Source organism: Brettanomyces nanus, chromosome 1 (genome assembly GCF_011074865.1).
Source record: "Brettanomyces nanus chromosome 1, complete sequence".
Taxonomy (NCBI): Eukaryota; Fungi; Ascomycota; class Pichiomycetes; order Pichiales; family Pichiaceae; genus Brettanomyces; species Brettanomyces nanus.
In genome coordinates this window covers 1,142,448-1,159,009 of record NC_052374.1, presented here as the reverse complement: position 1 = coordinate 1,159,009, position 16,562 = coordinate 1,142,448, and the positions used below count along the sequence as shown (strand labels likewise).

General features: G+C 41.2%; 6 protein-coding genes across 6 annotated transcripts; 3 read left to right on the top strand and 3 right to left on the bottom strand.

Annotated features, from left to right (window-relative positions):
• Positions 1-131: 131 nt before the first annotated feature.
• FOA43_000535 (uncharacterized protein) lies at positions 132-3,821 on the top strand (the record flags this gene model as incomplete). The annotated part of the gene is made up of 1 exon (XM_038920865.1): positions 132-3,821. One exon carries the CDS (start codon positions 132-134, stop codon positions 3,819-3,821), a length of 3,690 nt encoding a protein of 1,229 aa, XP_038776793.1.
• A 55-nt stretch (positions 3,822-3,876) lies between these two features.
• On the bottom strand, positions 3,877-4,572 carry FOA43_000534 (uncharacterized protein; the record flags this gene model as incomplete). The annotated part of the gene is made up of 1 exon (XM_038920864.1): positions 3,877-4,572. The coding sequence occupies one exon, from the start codon at positions 4,570-4,572 to the stop codon at positions 3,877-3,879; it is 696 nt and encodes a 231-aa protein (XP_038776792.1).
• A 153-nt stretch (positions 4,573-4,725) lies between these two features.
• Positions 4,726-6,588, top strand: FOA43_000533 (uncharacterized protein; the record flags this gene model as incomplete). Its single annotated transcript, XM_038920863.1, has 1 exon — positions 4,726-6,588. One exon carries the CDS (start codon positions 4,726-4,728, stop codon positions 6,586-6,588), a length of 1,863 nt encoding a protein of 620 aa, XP_038776791.1.
• A 36-nt stretch (positions 6,589-6,624) lies between these two features.
• On the bottom strand, positions 6,625-9,339 carry FOA43_000532 (uncharacterized protein; the record flags this gene model as incomplete). The annotated part of the gene is made up of 1 exon (XM_038920862.1): positions 6,625-9,339. One exon carries the CDS (start codon positions 9,337-9,339, stop codon positions 6,625-6,627), a length of 2,715 nt encoding a protein of 904 aa, XP_038776790.1.
• A 554-nt stretch (positions 9,340-9,893) lies between these two features.
• On the bottom strand, positions 9,894-12,905 carry FOA43_000531 (uncharacterized protein; the record flags this gene model as incomplete). Its single annotated transcript, XM_038920861.1, has 1 exon — positions 9,894-12,905. The coding sequence occupies one exon, from the start codon at positions 12,903-12,905 to the stop codon at positions 9,894-9,896; it is 3,012 nt and encodes a 1,003-aa protein (XP_038776789.1).
• Positions 12,906-14,869: 1,964 nt separating this feature from the next.
• FOA43_000530 (uncharacterized protein) lies at positions 14,870-16,543 on the top strand (the record flags this gene model as incomplete). The annotated part of the gene is made up of 1 exon (XM_038920860.1): positions 14,870-16,543. One exon carries the CDS (start codon positions 14,870-14,872, stop codon positions 16,541-16,543), a length of 1,674 nt encoding a protein of 557 aa, XP_038776788.1.
• Positions 16,544-16,562: the final 19 nt, after the last annotated feature.

The window sequence follows — 16,562 nt, the reverse complement described above, 5'->3', positions numbered from 1 at the left end:
TTGAGAAGGTAAAGGAAACGCGTCCGTATTCCTCTCCCCTCGTTGATCCTCCTTTCGCGCAGATCAAATTACATTCATCCATCTGTCTATACACTTTTGCTCTGTGCCATTTTTGTTCCTAAGCACAAAATATGGGTAGACTAGTCGGACTGGAATTGTGCAACTTCAAATCGTACAGAGGTATTGCCTCTGTCGGCTTTGGTACGGCAGATTTCACCTCTATCATAGGCCCAAACGGGTCAGGTAAATCCAATATGATGGACGCAATTTCGTTTGTTTTAGGAGTCAGATCTTCACACTTGCGATCAACCCAATTGAAAGATTTGATTTACAGGGGAAGAAACCCCAACAAGGATGAAGCCCTTGACATTGACGATCCCTCCTCGGCGTATGTTATGGCTATCTACGAGAAAAGTGACGGTGTGATCTTGAAACTTAAAAGAGTTATTACACCAAATGGGTCTAGTGAATACAAAATTAACAACAAACAGGTTACTGCGACTCAATACGCAGAAGTTTTGAGGAAGGAGAACATTCTTATCAAGGCCAAGAATTTTCTTGTCTTCCAGGGTGATGTTGAGAAGATTGCATCACAGTCATCTGAGACGTTGGCTACTTTAATTGAAACAATTAGTGGCTCGATTGACTTAAAGAAGGATTATGATATACTTTCCGATGAAAAGGAGAAAGCCCACGATGAAACAGCTTTAAGAAACAGCAAAAGAAGAACTCTGAAGGAAGAGCTTAATCAGTATAAGAGACAATGCCGTGAAGTTGAAGAGTTTGATCACAAGACTGAAAGACTTTCAAATACCATAGAGGCAAAGTATTTGTCGAAGCTCTATTTCAATGACCTGGCGGTTAAAGAGGCACAAAAGTGTTTGAAGAAGGAGAAGAAAGAGGCAAAAAAAGTGAAATTAGAGATCAATAAGAAAGAAGAGGAGCTTCGTGAATTTATTCGTACAGAATCTGATGGACATACTGGTTATCGTGATTTGGAGTCTAAAATTGAGAGGGACAGAGATCTTGTGGCCCAGAGGAAAATGGCATTGATCCCTATTGGAGCTGAGACGCGTCAAATCAGCAAGAAACTTGACGCATACAACAAGCGGATGAAAACATTAGAAGAAGAAAGAGAAAGACAGGCTAGTACTATTGACGAGACTCAATCTCAGCTTCGTAAAATCGAAAAAGCGTTTGAGAATTACGAGAGGAAGGTCAACAAGGAGGCCGAAGAGGCAGGCAGTTTTTCGATAGATTCTGTTGTCATTAACGAATATAAGGAACTCAGAGAGAAATTTTTAATGAAGGGAGGCCACATTGAATCGAAACTCGCTGATCTAACGGATGAGAAAGAATCATTAATTGCACGTAAAGAGGATTATGATGTTAAGATGAAACTGATTGAAGCCAGGCTTGATGAGTTGGAACTGAGTAAATCAGAATTGAAGGCGAAGCACGAGGATGCCAGATCGAAGATCAACAGCATTAGCACTTCGATTACTGCTAAGAAGCATCAATTGAATTCTTTGCGTGCTTCCCGAGATGCAATTAACCAAGAAGAATTTGAAACCAATACTGCTTTGAAGAAAACACTTTTGAAACTTCATGAGTTTGGCTCTTTACAGAGAGAAAACTCTCGTGAGAAGCGTCTCCGGGAGAATTGTGCAGCTTTGAAGAGACTCTTTTCTGGAGTCCATGGCCTATTGAGTGATATCTGTCGTCCGAAGCAGCGCAAGTACGAGACCGCAGTTTCTACCGTGATGGGTCGCAACATGGACGCAATCGTCGTTACAAGCATATCCGTGGCTGCTGAATGTATTGAATACTTGAAAGAACAGCGTACAGGTTCAGCATCTTTCATACCATTGGATACGATTAATGCCAAACTTGTTAACCAGCAGTACAGAAGTATTGCTTCTACGGTTCGTCCAGCTATAGATGTTGTGGAGTATGATTCAGAGTATGAGAGAGCAGTTCAATTTGCCTGTGGAGATTCGCTTATTTGCGACAATCTTGATATAGCTAAGGCTGTGAGGTGGGAGAAAAACATTTTGGTTAAGGTGGTCACCTTGGACGGTACCATCATTCATAAATCAAACATCATGACTGGTGGTCAAATAAGAAGGTCCACCGATCGTTGGGATAAAGCAGAAATGAACTCGTTGCTTTCTCAAAAGGAGGATATGAAGGCCAAGCTCGATGAATTAGATAAGAAGAAGCCAAGTGAGTTACTTGACAAAGCTCTTTTGAACGACTTGGATAGATTGGAGAACGAACTTCCTAGTTTACAGGATTCAAAACAGGTATTACACCGTGCTATCAACGATGCCGATGCTGAGATTCGCAATCAGCATAGACTATCCAGAGAATTGGAGGCTGAAATTGATAGACTTGAGGAAGAAATTATGAAGCCGTTGGAGGAAAGAATTCAACAGACTGAAGTTGAGCTTCATTTAGTTCAGGATACCGTTTTCAATGGTTTCTGCGAGAAGCATGGTTTTGAAAGTATTACCAGGTTTGATGAGAAGTATGGTTACAGATCTTGGGAAAGTTCTAAAGAGAGTGGTAAGTTCCAGAAAGAAATACAGAGACTACAAAACAGGCTAAAATTCGAACAGGAACGACTGGAGGACTATGATGACCGAATTCTCAAACTTAAACAGGACCAGAAGAAGTTTGCCGAGAGTTCGACAGAGATGCAGCAAAAGAAAGAAAAACTTGAGTTTGATATTGACCACTTAGAAGGTGAGCTAGAAGTTTGCCAAGAAGAGTACGATGAGTTACAAGGCAAACTTAAGGAAACTTCGGAGGAGTCCGATGAATTGAAATCTACTATTCACGATTTGAAATTGGAACTCAAAGATGTTAGCAAGAAGATCGCAAATGCTGAAGAGGCATTGGTAAAAATACGGATGGATAAACTCGGAATTCTTCGGAATTGTAAAATGGAGAATGTGGAGATTCCACTCTCATCGGGCTCTCTAGAAGATATTCCGCTAGAAGAGAACGACGGGGAAAATGAAGATGAAGATGAAGATAAGGAAGAAAGACTTCAATCCGTATTGAATGAAGTTCGGGCTGACTGCAGTGGATTGGACAAAAAATACAAATCAGGAACAGCCGAAGCAAAGGCTAAAGAGATTGAAGAGGAAATTGAAAACCTTAAGAATGAACTTGCTGAAATGAATCCAAATATGAATGCTAGAGAAAGACTTGACGAAGCCCAGGAAAGATTGAACGAAGCGGATACAGAGTTCTCTGCTTGCAAGGAGCACGAGCGAGAAGCCGTGTCCAAGTACGAAGAAATCAAAAAGAAGCGGTATGATATTTTCATGCAGGCGTTTGACCATATAACGAACCAAATCGATCCTGTCTATAAAGAACTCACCAAATCAAGAGTTTCTCCATTGGGTGGATCTGCTTACTTGACTTTGGAAGACGAGGATGAGCCATATCTTGCGGGTATAAGATATCATGCCATGCCACCGATGAAACGATTCAGGGACATGGACCTACTCTCCGGTGGAGAAAAAACGGTGGCTGCTCTAGCTCTTCTTTTTGCAGTTCACTCTTTCCGGCCTTCTCCGTTCTTCGTGTTAGATGAGGTCGATGCCGCTTTGGATAACGCCAATGTTCACAGAGTAGCAAATTACATCAACGAGCATGCAAGCCCAACCTTCCAGTTCATAGTGATCAGTTTAAAGAGCCAGCTATTCGAGAGGAGTGACGCATTGGTTGGTATCTACAGAGAACAAAGTCTTGGCGCTTCCAAGACTTTGACGCTTGACCTGAGAAAGTATCTGGATGAAGTAGCTTAATCACGTATATATATAATCCAAATAACACATCTAAAAATCAATGAGTAAAATGCTGCTAGCATCGTAACTCCTCGAGTAATGAAGACGCTAGTAGATGAAGCCTAACGAAGAAGCTTTCGTCGTCCATTATGGTGACCAAACTCTTGGTTTTCGGCACTCCAGCCGACCTTCTAAGATAGACATCGTTATTATCATTATTTTTTCCGGCCTTTTCCATTACCTGCATAGATTTTGAAATGATGTACTCAACAGTCTTGGAAAGGTTCAAGAGAATGAGTGAATAGTTAGCAAAAATATCGTCTTCTTTATCCGAAGTCACAATAATGCTGTACTTTCTTTCAGAACCACGTGCCGTACTATCAAATATCTTAAATAACAATGCCATAGAATAACCGGCCCTGGCATCTCCAAAGATGAGGGGTTGATTTGTGCTAGAGGATATCTCTATAGTGAACACCCTCATTATAATATGTCGAAGCGACGAGTATCGGTGCTGAGATGTCGGAAATTGTGTTGAAATGTACATGGAGTCGTTAACCTTAGATTTAGTTTCAACGGTGGATGGATCGGGCATTTCTTCAGTGGACTGCTTGGGTATCTTCAACCTACACGACTCGCATAGTTGTGAATCGGGAATTCCAGATCCATAGTACTTCGACAACAACTCACCAGGCCCCACAGCCTGGGTGCACATTACCATAGAAGGACCATGAACCTCGCAGAAATGAGCCAACGTGACTATAAATGTCATTAGTACGTGGGTATGACAAAGACAGAGAAAAGATACGAGCTATCAAAAATAGAGAACTTGAATAGCGAGCAAACTTGGCTTTCGCGATTAGAAGAATGAAAACCCAGAGGAATGAAGGGACATAATCAGAAGTGACTACGATTCTCATTCATAATGTCTTCCGTGCCTTCTCTTGATCGACCCCGACGAGATCCTGTTACAGAATATGAAAAGGTAGACAGTGGTGACAACGATTTCTATATAGGGCCGGGGCTTAGGCGAGTCCGCCACATTCACTCACTTAGTATCTACAACATCAGATTACAAGGGTCAGGACGACAGCATCACAAAAATAGCTCTCAGTATTCATTTCACTTGGATTCAACTGAAACGAGGCCTTCTACGTCATACTTAGATCTGGAAAATGCTCAATTGGGAAGTATAAAAGATAGTTTATCTCCAGCAACCACCAGAGACGATACCTACAAAGAGCAACTTCAAAAACATAGAAAGGGACAGCTTCAACAGCCGGACAATCAGTTTCTACTAGGGCTTGATGACCAAATTCAGGAGCAATTGAATATTCAGGACTTGAAAAGAGACACCTTCTTTGATAGTTTTTATAGTCTCAATAATTTCATGAAGGTGGATGATCCTTTCTATATTAGTCGTGTCTTCAAGAATCAGCTGACAATAAAAGAAGACCTAGATTTCGATTCCTTCAATGCTAAATCTTCTTCTCTGAATCTTTTTGTAAAAAGAGGTTCTTCCTGGAGTCTCCTATGTCAGTATCATATCAAACTCTCCTTGCTGGTGAATGTTGGGGATAATCTTGAGTTGGTGGAAAAGCATTTCAAAAATCGGGCTAATTTCCTTCTCATTCAGTTGAGCGATGGCTGCTACTATATATTGCCAGATTCCGGTATACCCTTTCATTTAATTCACCAGTTGCAGGTTGAGCATAAGAAAAACGTTCTCGACAGGATAGAGAATCTGTATCACAGCAAACAGAGGACATGCTCCTACAATCAGATTATGAAAATGAACAATTTGAGTGTATGCATTCGAGATCTAATGTGGATTAAGAGAGATCTTGGTAGTAGAATCAACGAGGCTTTGCGCCAACATGAAAACTCATATGCAGGTGTGGAAGAGAAGATTGAACTGATCTCTTCGCAGCTCTTAAGTTTAAAAGAATTATTGAAAGACCAAGAATTTCATAACTCTCAGCTTCGAAGAAAGATCAAGAGTATTCATATAAACGGCGATGCCAAGAAAAACACCATTGAGTTACTATCTAGCAGAAGATACCTACTAATATCACCTGACTTTGATTCAGTTAAAGAACAGCTGATCGGTTATATGGATGGTCTTGGGCAGACAAATACAAGTCTGAACTTAGAAAAGTCCAGGGTTGCCAAGGGGCTTCTCGCCATATTCCCTATTATTTCCTCATCTGCGAAGACCAAAAGTTCAAAGTACGATTTTGAGCTCTTTGGCTACAGGTTCCCCACTACCAGCTCCACTACGCAATGGGTAAAGATATTGAATCGACTATCTAGAACGCAAATGGCTAGGCTGAATGCTTTACTAGGGTATCTGGTTCTCATTATTATCAAGCTTTCTGACTACCTTTGCGTACCATTAAGATATCCAGTCAAATTCTTGAGTTCTAATTCATACATTCATGACCCAATATCGAGAACCAAAAATAAAAACAGACTTTATCCGTTGTTCATCACTCAAAATTCGACTCTCATACTCAGGTTTTCATATGGCTTGATGCTTTTCACCAAGGACCTAGATCAGCTTTTTGAGTATGAAAATCTATATAAAGTGGAAGAGTTTAACTTGCTTGTTAATCTCAAAATTCTATTGACTTGTCTAACCAGTTACGACTGCCGCTCAGATACCATACAGGATTTCGTAACAGAAGGTTTCACTACACGTGAAAGCATCAATGAAACGCTACTGAGTGAAGATAGAACGAACCACATTAGAAAACATCTTTTGGGACAATCATCAGACTGTGATTAATATAGGAAAAATGTATTACAGTATAATATAAATCAGTTAGTTAACAATACTGACCATCTTTTTTAAAGTCCATTGAAGAATTGGGTGAAGATCCTGCACTTGTTGAGATGGAAAATCCAATAGGAAAGTTTGGGATGTCGCGCTGACGGCAAACAAAGCGTTCGAGTCAACGTACTTCCTTACACCCACGTAGTACTCCAAGCCCAAGGAAACGATCAAAGCACCAGCCAAGACCAAGGGCCCAAACATGCCATCCAAATGTCTTCCAGATCTTTGTTTGATCAATTCCAATCTTCGAGAATAAATAGCATAAGCCCAGACACCAGAGAACACAGTAAGGGCAAAGTAAATATAAGCAGTGCCAATGGCCAATTCAGGAAAATGTGTCGACTGAATGGAAGAGAAAATGGTGAAGGTCAAGACAGTAAGCAACGAGGTAATATGTAACCATCTGACGAACGTTCTCTCATTGGCCATCCACACCTTTGCCTCCACTTTTATTGGTCCAGATTGCCTGATCAATACCTTTGGCTTAACGACACCTGTAGGCAGATTAATCTCTTCATCTTCAGACTCGTAGCCTTCGAGTTTGGAGGATTTAGTGAATATGGGCATGAAAGTCTCCGTAAAGTCCTTATTCCTCTCCATATTCTTGCTGGAAGCCAGTTTCATGGCATGACGATGTTCATCCACATATAGGTTAGCAGGCGCAACTGAAGGAGCATGCACCTCAGACAACCTACGCCTTTCACGAGCCTGAGCACCTGAAACGGCTGCAACTGACTTTCCACTAGCATCCTGTTGATGCTGAGATTGTGAAGAGCCTGAAGTTGGAATAGAAGAATCTTCGTCAGAAGAATCATCAACATCCAAATCCTCACCCTCTTCAATGATCTTATCCAAATGTGAGGTACCACTTTTAGTGATTATAGTTGGTGATTCACCAATTTTGTTACGCAAGTTCTTCAAGACATCCGCCAGCTGATCGCGCTTCAACTGCCTACTCTTAGAATCCTTATAAGCCTGTTCGGGATCCTTGCGAATATCGGCATCCAAATCTGGAAGCCAGAAAGGCAAAATCTCCAAATTATCATCTTCTAAGAATAGAGAAGAAATACCCTGAATGAATTTCGAAAAGTTCGGCACTTCCTTAGCCAAGTGGCCATTTGCAAGATCACTAACCCACCTTAGAGTCTTGGATTGTGGATTATTAGTGATAGAAGAGGAAATCTTAATTTCCATGGCGGAGTAAGGGAACTTCGTGTATTCCCCTTTACGAAGCAGTGAAAATGGATCATCGACATTCGAGTCAATGTCGTTTCTATGCCATTGATTTGGATCTCTAATTGGTCTGTTGGAATCAAAAGCATCCTCTCTAACGAAGAGAATATCAGAATCAATAGTTATCCTCAATCGATCATCGCCAGGCATCTGAAATGCCGTACGGGTGTACATGGCACGCATACAAGGTTGCAAATCATGCCCGATGACAAAATCTTGTAAATCCTTAAAGTTTCTGGCATACTTATCAACGGTAACATTGGGCAACCCTCTCTTCTGTAAGTGTCTGACATACTTGTCAAGAGTTAAAGGAGACTTATTGCTGATCCTATAACCGTGGTTGTGGTGCACATCGGCAAGATTATCCTCCAGACCAGTATCAATATCCATGTCAAGATTATCATCAGGAGAGTCGTCATCGGCATCTTTATCCTGAGAAGAGTTCTTTTTCTCTTTACCAGCAAAGATAAAATCGTTGATGTACTTCTTCTTCAAGCTTAACCTAACATCTTCCTCATCACCGGTGTCATAGTCGAAAGTTTTCTTTTCAACAGTGACTTCGCTGTTATCTTTGAGCTTGCCAGTCCAGCGAATACGCAAAGAAGGAGTCTCTGATTTCTGCTTCAACAATTTGGCATTGTACAACTCAAAGTTGCTATTGTCAAAGTATAGAGAAGCAATTGTAGGATCGGAATGATATTCCTCATTTTCCTCCTCACCAGAACGGTTGCTATAAATCATGACAGGAAGGTGACGTAAGATGGCCGTCTTGATTTCCATTAAATTATCAGGATGGATCCAAAACTTCAACACCTTGAGGTTCTCTTGCCCACGGGCAGTGGCACTTGGAGTACTGGAGAGTTTACCCGAGGTAGAAAGTCTGCGAATAGAATTGGAAAGGGAAGAAGATAAATCCTGATCACCAGGTATCTGCTCCCTAAGGAAAGTGTACAATACAGAAATTCTGTAAAGGTAAGGCGAGGTGTCCTCACTAATGTTGTTAAGAGGTAGCGACTTCATTCTCACATTGAGCAAAGCCTTGACAGAGTACCCCTTATGCAAGTTATCATGCTTCTTTACAATCTTATTGAAACCCGTGAAATTCAAACGGGAAAAATGATCGAGTTCATTTGTTTCGGAAAGTAACTCTTCCAATTTTGTTTGGAATGGCTCACTATCAAGAAAAGGATTCTTATCAGTCGACAGACCCTCCAAATACTTCTCAGTTTGCATCTCCAACTTGGAAATTTCCTCATCCAATTCCTTATATTTGGACACCTGGAACGTGTAAACCTTCTCCAATTCAGAGTCGAGCTCAGCGGCAAATGCTTTCTCATCGTCATCTCCCCAATTTTCTCTACCCGAAACGAGAACGTTCTCCTTTAGCATCCTCTTCAAACCTTCATAGTCAATGTAATAGTTTTTCCAAGGAGGATAGATCTCATTTTGTAGCTTCACCCCGAATAACATGTTTTGACTTCGATTGCAAAAGAGCACTTCTTCTTAGCTAAAAAGAAAAAGGTATTAACAAGCAGTCAGACTTCAAAAAAAAAAAAAAAAATTAATTAAGAATAGAAAAGAAATAGGGGACCAGAGAACTCAATTCTTGATTGTCCGGTCTGTCTGTATGCATTGTCGAGTTCGAGTTTTCTCGGCAAATGAACTCTTCTGAAAAAACAAGCGAGCTGAGTGAGAAATGGAACACGAAGTTACGAATTCTGTCACCAAGCTGTGCTGAACAGTGAACAAGATACCAGAGAGGTAGGCAGCTCGAGGAACAAGGGCGTATCTGTCTACTGTATTCTATTAGATGATATTAAAAAAATGAAGGAGAGCACGTGTGGATGTATGTAGGTACTGCCGTGCGTGAAAAATAACTGGAAGCCCCAAAAAGGAACGAAGTGGAGAGAGATGAAAAAGTCAATACCGTTAGGTACAGCCGCAGCTGAAAAGTGAGTTAGGCAAAATACTATCTCCAGCTGTATTGGCTTATACAAATCTATAATTATCCGTTAACAGTTGACTTAATTTTTTGTATCAAATTCATCGGCAACAGGAACAGTTGCTGTATATTTACCAGCTGGCCTGTATTCCAAATCCTGAAAATCCTCTCCAAAGGCCTCTGGACCTCCAATCTTAACGGCCTTTTCAGTTCTCCATTTATCAGAACATGCAAAGACCATTATGTACACGACTAACCCATACCTGTAATCCTGGGTACCCACAGCATTACCATCAACGTCAACCAAGGTAATTAAATCAGGAACCGAGCAGAGTGGCGTACGGCTTCCATCCTCTTCCACTTTATAGGCCACAATGTTTTCGTTTTTGAATGGCATTGTAATCATGGACCTCTTATGAGTCTTAGGATCTTCTTCAATACTTTCAATTTCTACCACACCGTAACCGTAGCCCCGTTTAAGTTTCTTTTCCACACTGACGATCTTACCGGTTAGAAGACATTTTGTTGACTGGGGACCACCGGCAGCCTCAATAATATACTTAGGTAGGTTATCGACATCAGACTTTTGCGTTGCAATATAAACTGCCCTACCGATTCTCCATGACAATGATACTGGATCATGGACAGTTTCCTGTTCCATTTCAAAAATACTCATCGAAGGCTCTACGCACGCACCCTGACATCCTTGATTGTACATAGAGTCTCTCATCACGTTTTCCATCTGAACATCAGTTCTTGCAGATGTAATCATCATCTCCAATCCATTACCATCAGAAATAGCAAGGTATGGATAACCGCGTTTATCATGATAAACCGAAGGAAGAGATTGCCATTGTGTAGGATATGCACGGCCCATTAAATCCAAGTCAACTACTGGAAGTCCTCTCATACATGCAGTCCATAAGCCACTGATGCCATTACCTCCACCAATTTCAAACATAAAGATTCCATCGGTTTTGTATCCCTCGTGCTTTTCAATCTGTGACAATGCCTCTAGTATTTCATCAGCATGCAATTTCTCACCAGAGATGACAGGAGATCCAAAGTAGCCAACATTAATGGCACGACCCTTACCTTTGGTCATCTCGTTAAACTTCTTCAAAGTTACAATTTGAACTTGCTGGCCCTCACGAATCAATCTCTTGAGCTCAATAACAGAACTATGAGGATTACCACCACCACCACATCCGAGAATGTAAGAACCGGAACCGATAAAGTCAACATCAGTTTCAGTCAATGACCAAATTCCATTTTTGACAAAAGGAACATACGAGGAATAGTCGAAATCATCGGCCTCATCTTTCGAGACCTTTGCCTGCTTGTAGACTTCCTCGATAACATAATCTTTGACAGACTCCTTGGCTGTGTTCAGATTTGCCTTGGTAACCAACTCCATAACTTTATCGTAATCAACGTCACCTACAATCTTAATTTCAAATTGGTAGAAGTTGTCAAGATAAGGCACAGCGTCGGAAACAATGTTAACGACTTCTAGCGACGTTCTTAATGCACCTTTAGCGACAGCATCATCACTAGCTTTCTTGATGAGCTCATTAACAACATTCTGCTTTTCTTCATCATCAGCACTTTTAAGGGTTCGGAACTCTGAGATATTTGAGGATATCTTTCCTAAAGCGGCACCGATGGCATTAGCCACCTGAGAATAAAGAGGCTTAATGACTTTGGAGGTACCGTTAAGATTATCAGGAGCAATAAATGATCCTCCTCCAACAAAAATCACCGGAATATTTCCCTTGGAAGTTTTGACCCTATCGATTGCTTTTTCCAAATGTCTCTTGACAACGGCGGCATAGCCTGCTTTGTAGTCATCCCCAAAGACATTGCAAACCCTATCTGCATTACCCATTTTCATGGCATCGGGAAGAGTAGCAATACCCTTGGCATCAATATAAGTGGCAACAGAGATATCAGAGGTAGTAACCGTACTACCTCCAAAAATGATGGAATCAGTAACAATACCACTACCAGTGGAATCAGGACCCACTGTGATACCCTTATCGTCTTTTCTAACGATGGATCCTCCGCCGAGTCCGATTGAGACGACATGAGGCATGGAAAAGTTCATACGAACACCACCGACATACGAATACATGGCAGATTGACGTGGAAAACCGGTGTTAAGCAACTGACCAACATCAGTGGTTGTTCCACCAACGTCACACACAATCACGTTCTGACCCTTCACATCAGGATCACCCGAACAAAGGATGGCAGCACCACGCATGGAATTGGTGGCACCAGAGGAAAAAGTCCTAATTGGTGTCTCCAATGCATCCTTTACAGACAAAACAGTACCATCATTCTGCGAAAGCATAACAGGACATTTTAAACCTAGTCTGTTGGCTGCACCCACAAAGGAACGGATAATCTTTCGACCGAACTTTTTGATGGAAGCATTAAGGATGGTAGCATTCTCACGCTCAACAAGACCAATTCCTGAGATCGTGTGAGATAAGACAACGTCACAGCCTGGAATCTCTTGAGCGACAATATCTGCTGCACGCTTCTCCTGCGTAAAGTTCATATTGGAGAAGACACCCACAATGGCAACGGCAGAGATGTCGAGGTGTCTAATTTTTTTGCAGTGATCTCTTAAGGCAGACTCATCCAAGGGTCTAATATCCTTGCCGCTGATTTCAGAGCCTCCATCAACACTGCAGAAGTAGCCGTTAATTACCTCTGCCAAATCTTGAGGGAAATCCCCAAATGGAGGAGAACTGACACCAAACGGTCCAGACAAACGAATGACAGCGACCTTTTCTAGACGATTTGCATCTCTTTCGATAACGGCATTAATAAAATGGGTGGTACCAATCGTCATTGAAATAATTTCTTCTTTCGAGATTCGGTACTTTGGATCATTCAACACAGTAATGATGGCTCTTTCAATACCAACAGAAACATCTGGAGTAGTAACAGACTTGTGCCATGCAACAACACCATATGTATCTGTTCCCAGCTTATCAGGCTCGATGACAACAAGGTCGGAGTTGGTTCCACCGACGTCGATACCTAACAAGAGTTTTCTTTTTTCAGCAGTCAATATACTCATGACTTCACGTTCCAGCGAGCTAAAGAAAAGTGACAGGAGAAGGCCAGCAAAATTAGCGAGTAGTCAAATCCTACCAACGTGCAAACATATATATAAATGGAAAATAGATAAAAGTACAGAGAAAAATTATACTTCAAAAAATCAAGTATAGTCGTTACCGAATGCTATCCATCTACAGAGAAGCATCGCGCATCTTTTTGAACAAGTACGGTTTTTATACCTTATTAGGAAGCCGATACGATATTTTTACGAAGCGGCATTAAATGTAAGGGCTTCAAAAATCCATCACTCATTCTGATCAACTTTTCCGATAAGTATCTTAATATCGTTGAAGCAAACAAATAGATAGACAATATGGAAAGTTGAACGTCCCTTCGTGCTTGAATCTTGATATAATCCTTTCTGGATAGAAGGACTTGGCGAAAATCGGCGGTTTATTCTCTCGCGAACTTCGCAATGATTTCCTTATTGGGAGTATCAATCAAAAAAAAAAAAGTTTCCGATCAGAAAGACACTCAGATAGGAATTAGAGCATGTATTTGGCAATAGTTACGAATACTGCGAACATTTAAAGCAGTAAATAGCTCTAGTCGGGGAAGCAGAAGGGCTTTTGAGACACCGAAAGAACGCAACAGCTGATTATCAGATGAAGAGTTTGAATGTTCATAAATTGTAAAAAGAAAACACTGATATCGAACTTTATCAGTAGTGATACCATGAAAGTGAACAAAATCTTGAAAACTCAGGAGAATTTACACACTAAAAAGACCAGGAGTTGGTTTGGTGGTGGCGCTTTAAGCTACCCTGAATCTGTTAATTGCATATAGGATATGTGATACTGCAAGTTAGTATCCGGTAGAATAATTGGCCGTGTTCCCCCCCCCTCCCCCCTTGTTATGCCCGTCAAATGGTATTATGTTCAACTGACAGAATGAGGTGGCAGTAATATAAAGTGAGGTGGTAATATGCACACGCATCGGAAATAGCCCTTGATCTGGAAAAGCGGTTTTCCGCTTTGACTCTCCCAACCTTTCATGAAATGCAATCTTCACCAGACACAAAACAAGATCGATCGGTAAATGAGGACTTTCGGGACAGTTCAACTATCGGTATTCATTTAGAGGAATTGACTACCACAAGAACTGAAAAAAAAGGAATTCGAAAAAAGAAACAAAAAATGTGTCGAAATGTTGGACGGGGTAGGGGGGGGGGGCTCCGACAGGCAGTATGTCAAAAAGTTAGCGGCTTTCCTATGAAGTGAAATCGCTGATCCCAGAAATATTGAAGGGCTTAAGCAGAAGAAAATAAAGAAAAAAATTATTTTGTATGCGCCCCAGCAGCTATACAGGTTTTGCATAGTCCGCTCTACATGTTAATGGCACGAGCCGAAGAGCAAAAAAAAAAATATTACTCAAAAAAGAAATGATCAAAAAAAGGAAAGTTAGATATCTTGGTTGAACGAGAAGGCATCCCATCACGGATTATTGTGTGTAAGAGAGAAAAAAATTACTCTCGAGGAGTGAAAACGAATAGAGGTACCAGTAAAAGGGACGAACCAATCATCCAGTTTTTTGAACTCTTATCTGATAGTGGCTACCATTGAATTGAAAGCCATGCCGTCGGCAAATACGATCATCGGGTTACCTTCCGTAATAAGCATTTGCAGCGCGCTTCGATAGATAAGGTTCAGTCATAGAAAGAAAAAAAATAGAAATCGGTTTTTTTTTTTTTTTTATACCTACATATTCTTGTGAATGACTTACCAATTGGTCAAAGAAAATTGGTGGACAAGTTATAGAGTACCCACAAACACATATATATAGACACACAGATCATCCCCTTTCATCAGAGTAATACGTGGTTATCGTGTGCGCTTGTTCGTTAGTTATTTTAGAGAATCTCAAGGTAGTAGTTATTTTGTACTATTATTGGATCTATTTTCTTTAGTACAGTATCCTTAAGCTATGGGTTTCCTTGGAAAACTTAATTCCCTGTTGACTCTTGATGAGTCCAACATGATGCAAAATAAGGACTTGGTTCCAATGCCCGTTTCGAGAAGAAAATGGGGTTTGTGGGCCTTCATTTGGTATTGGGGTATCACTTCGTTATGTGCGGTGACATGGTCTGCCGGTTCTTCGTTATTATCTTTAGGTTTAAACGGTAACAACGCTATGGGCATTGTTGTCGTTGCAAACCTTATAATCACTGCCGCCGCTGTGTTGAATGGTATGTATGGTGCTAGATATCATATCGGTTATTCCGTGTATCAGAGGGTCGTCTTTGGCATTAGGGGTTCTGTCCTGGGTGTGCTCATGAGATGCATTCTATCTGTGGTGTGGTTTGCCTCTGAAGCTTGGCTTGGTGGTCTTTGTGTCAACGTCATTCTCAGTTCGTGGAGTGAGAGCTACTTGAATTGGGAGAATACATTGCCCGACAGTGTTCCTATGACTAGTCAGGAACTTGTCGGCTTTGTTCTTTATCTCATCCTTAGTATTCCATTCTTGGTTATTCACCCTGAATATATTGATTACCTATTAGCAGTTGCTAGTTTTGCAATTTTCTTTATGGGTATCGGTATGACTGCTTGGGCCGTCCATCATAATGACGGACATTACGGATCTCTTATGGGTGCCAAGATGGACCTTAGTTCCTCTGAGTTAGGTTGGGCATGGCTGTACGGTCTCTCCAGTTGGTATTCTTCTTTGACGGCTGGTATCGCCAATCAAGGTGACTTCTCAAGGTATAACAAAAGTGTCAAGGGCTCAGCATGGGGTATACTGTTAGGTATGAATCTAACCGGTTTTATCGTGCCCCTTTTTGGCCTTATCACTGCTAGTGCATTGTACGAAAAGGATGGCGTGTATTACTGGATGCCGAATGACGTGTGTTTGAAGTGGTTGCAAGATGATTATAGTGCTGGTTCTAGAGCTGCTGCTTTCTTCTGTGGCCTTGCTCTTGTCATTTCCCAATTTGGTATGAACTGTGTTGGTAACGGTATCAGTGGTGCTATGGACCTTTCGTCTCTATGGCCGAAATACATCAATATTAGGAGGGGTGCCATCATCATTATGATTCTTTCCTGGCCGACACAGCCTTGGCTATTCTATAACTCTGACTCTGTCTTTTTAACAGTCATGTCCTCCTTCTCGATCTTTATTACTCCCTTGATCGCTGTTTTTGTTTGCGACTTCTTCCTCGTTAGAAGAGGTGTTATCAAGTTGTCGGACTGCTACATCAACTCTAAAGAGAGCATCTACTGGTTTAACAACGGTTTCAACTGGAGAAGTGTTATATCTTTCTTGGTGGGCGTTGCACCAGGTCTTCCTGGTCTCATGAATGCCGCCAATCCTTCCATTAAGATTAATGCGGGAGCAACGCACTTCTTCCAGGGTTCCTTTATTTTCCAATTCTTTATTTCTCTTGCTGTTCATCTCATTTTGAACATGTTGTTTAAGGTTGAAGTTGGAGAGCAAGACGCTGTCGATTATTTCGGTACGTATAAGCCTCTGGAATGTGTGCGCTATAAGGTGATTCCACATTCCTCTTTGGAGAAACCTGAAGATGTCATTGGCATGGAGATGGAAAAGACTCCAAGCGGCAAAGAGGTAATGTCTGTGGTTTCAAGTAAAAACCAGTAAACCTGATAAATAAGATTAG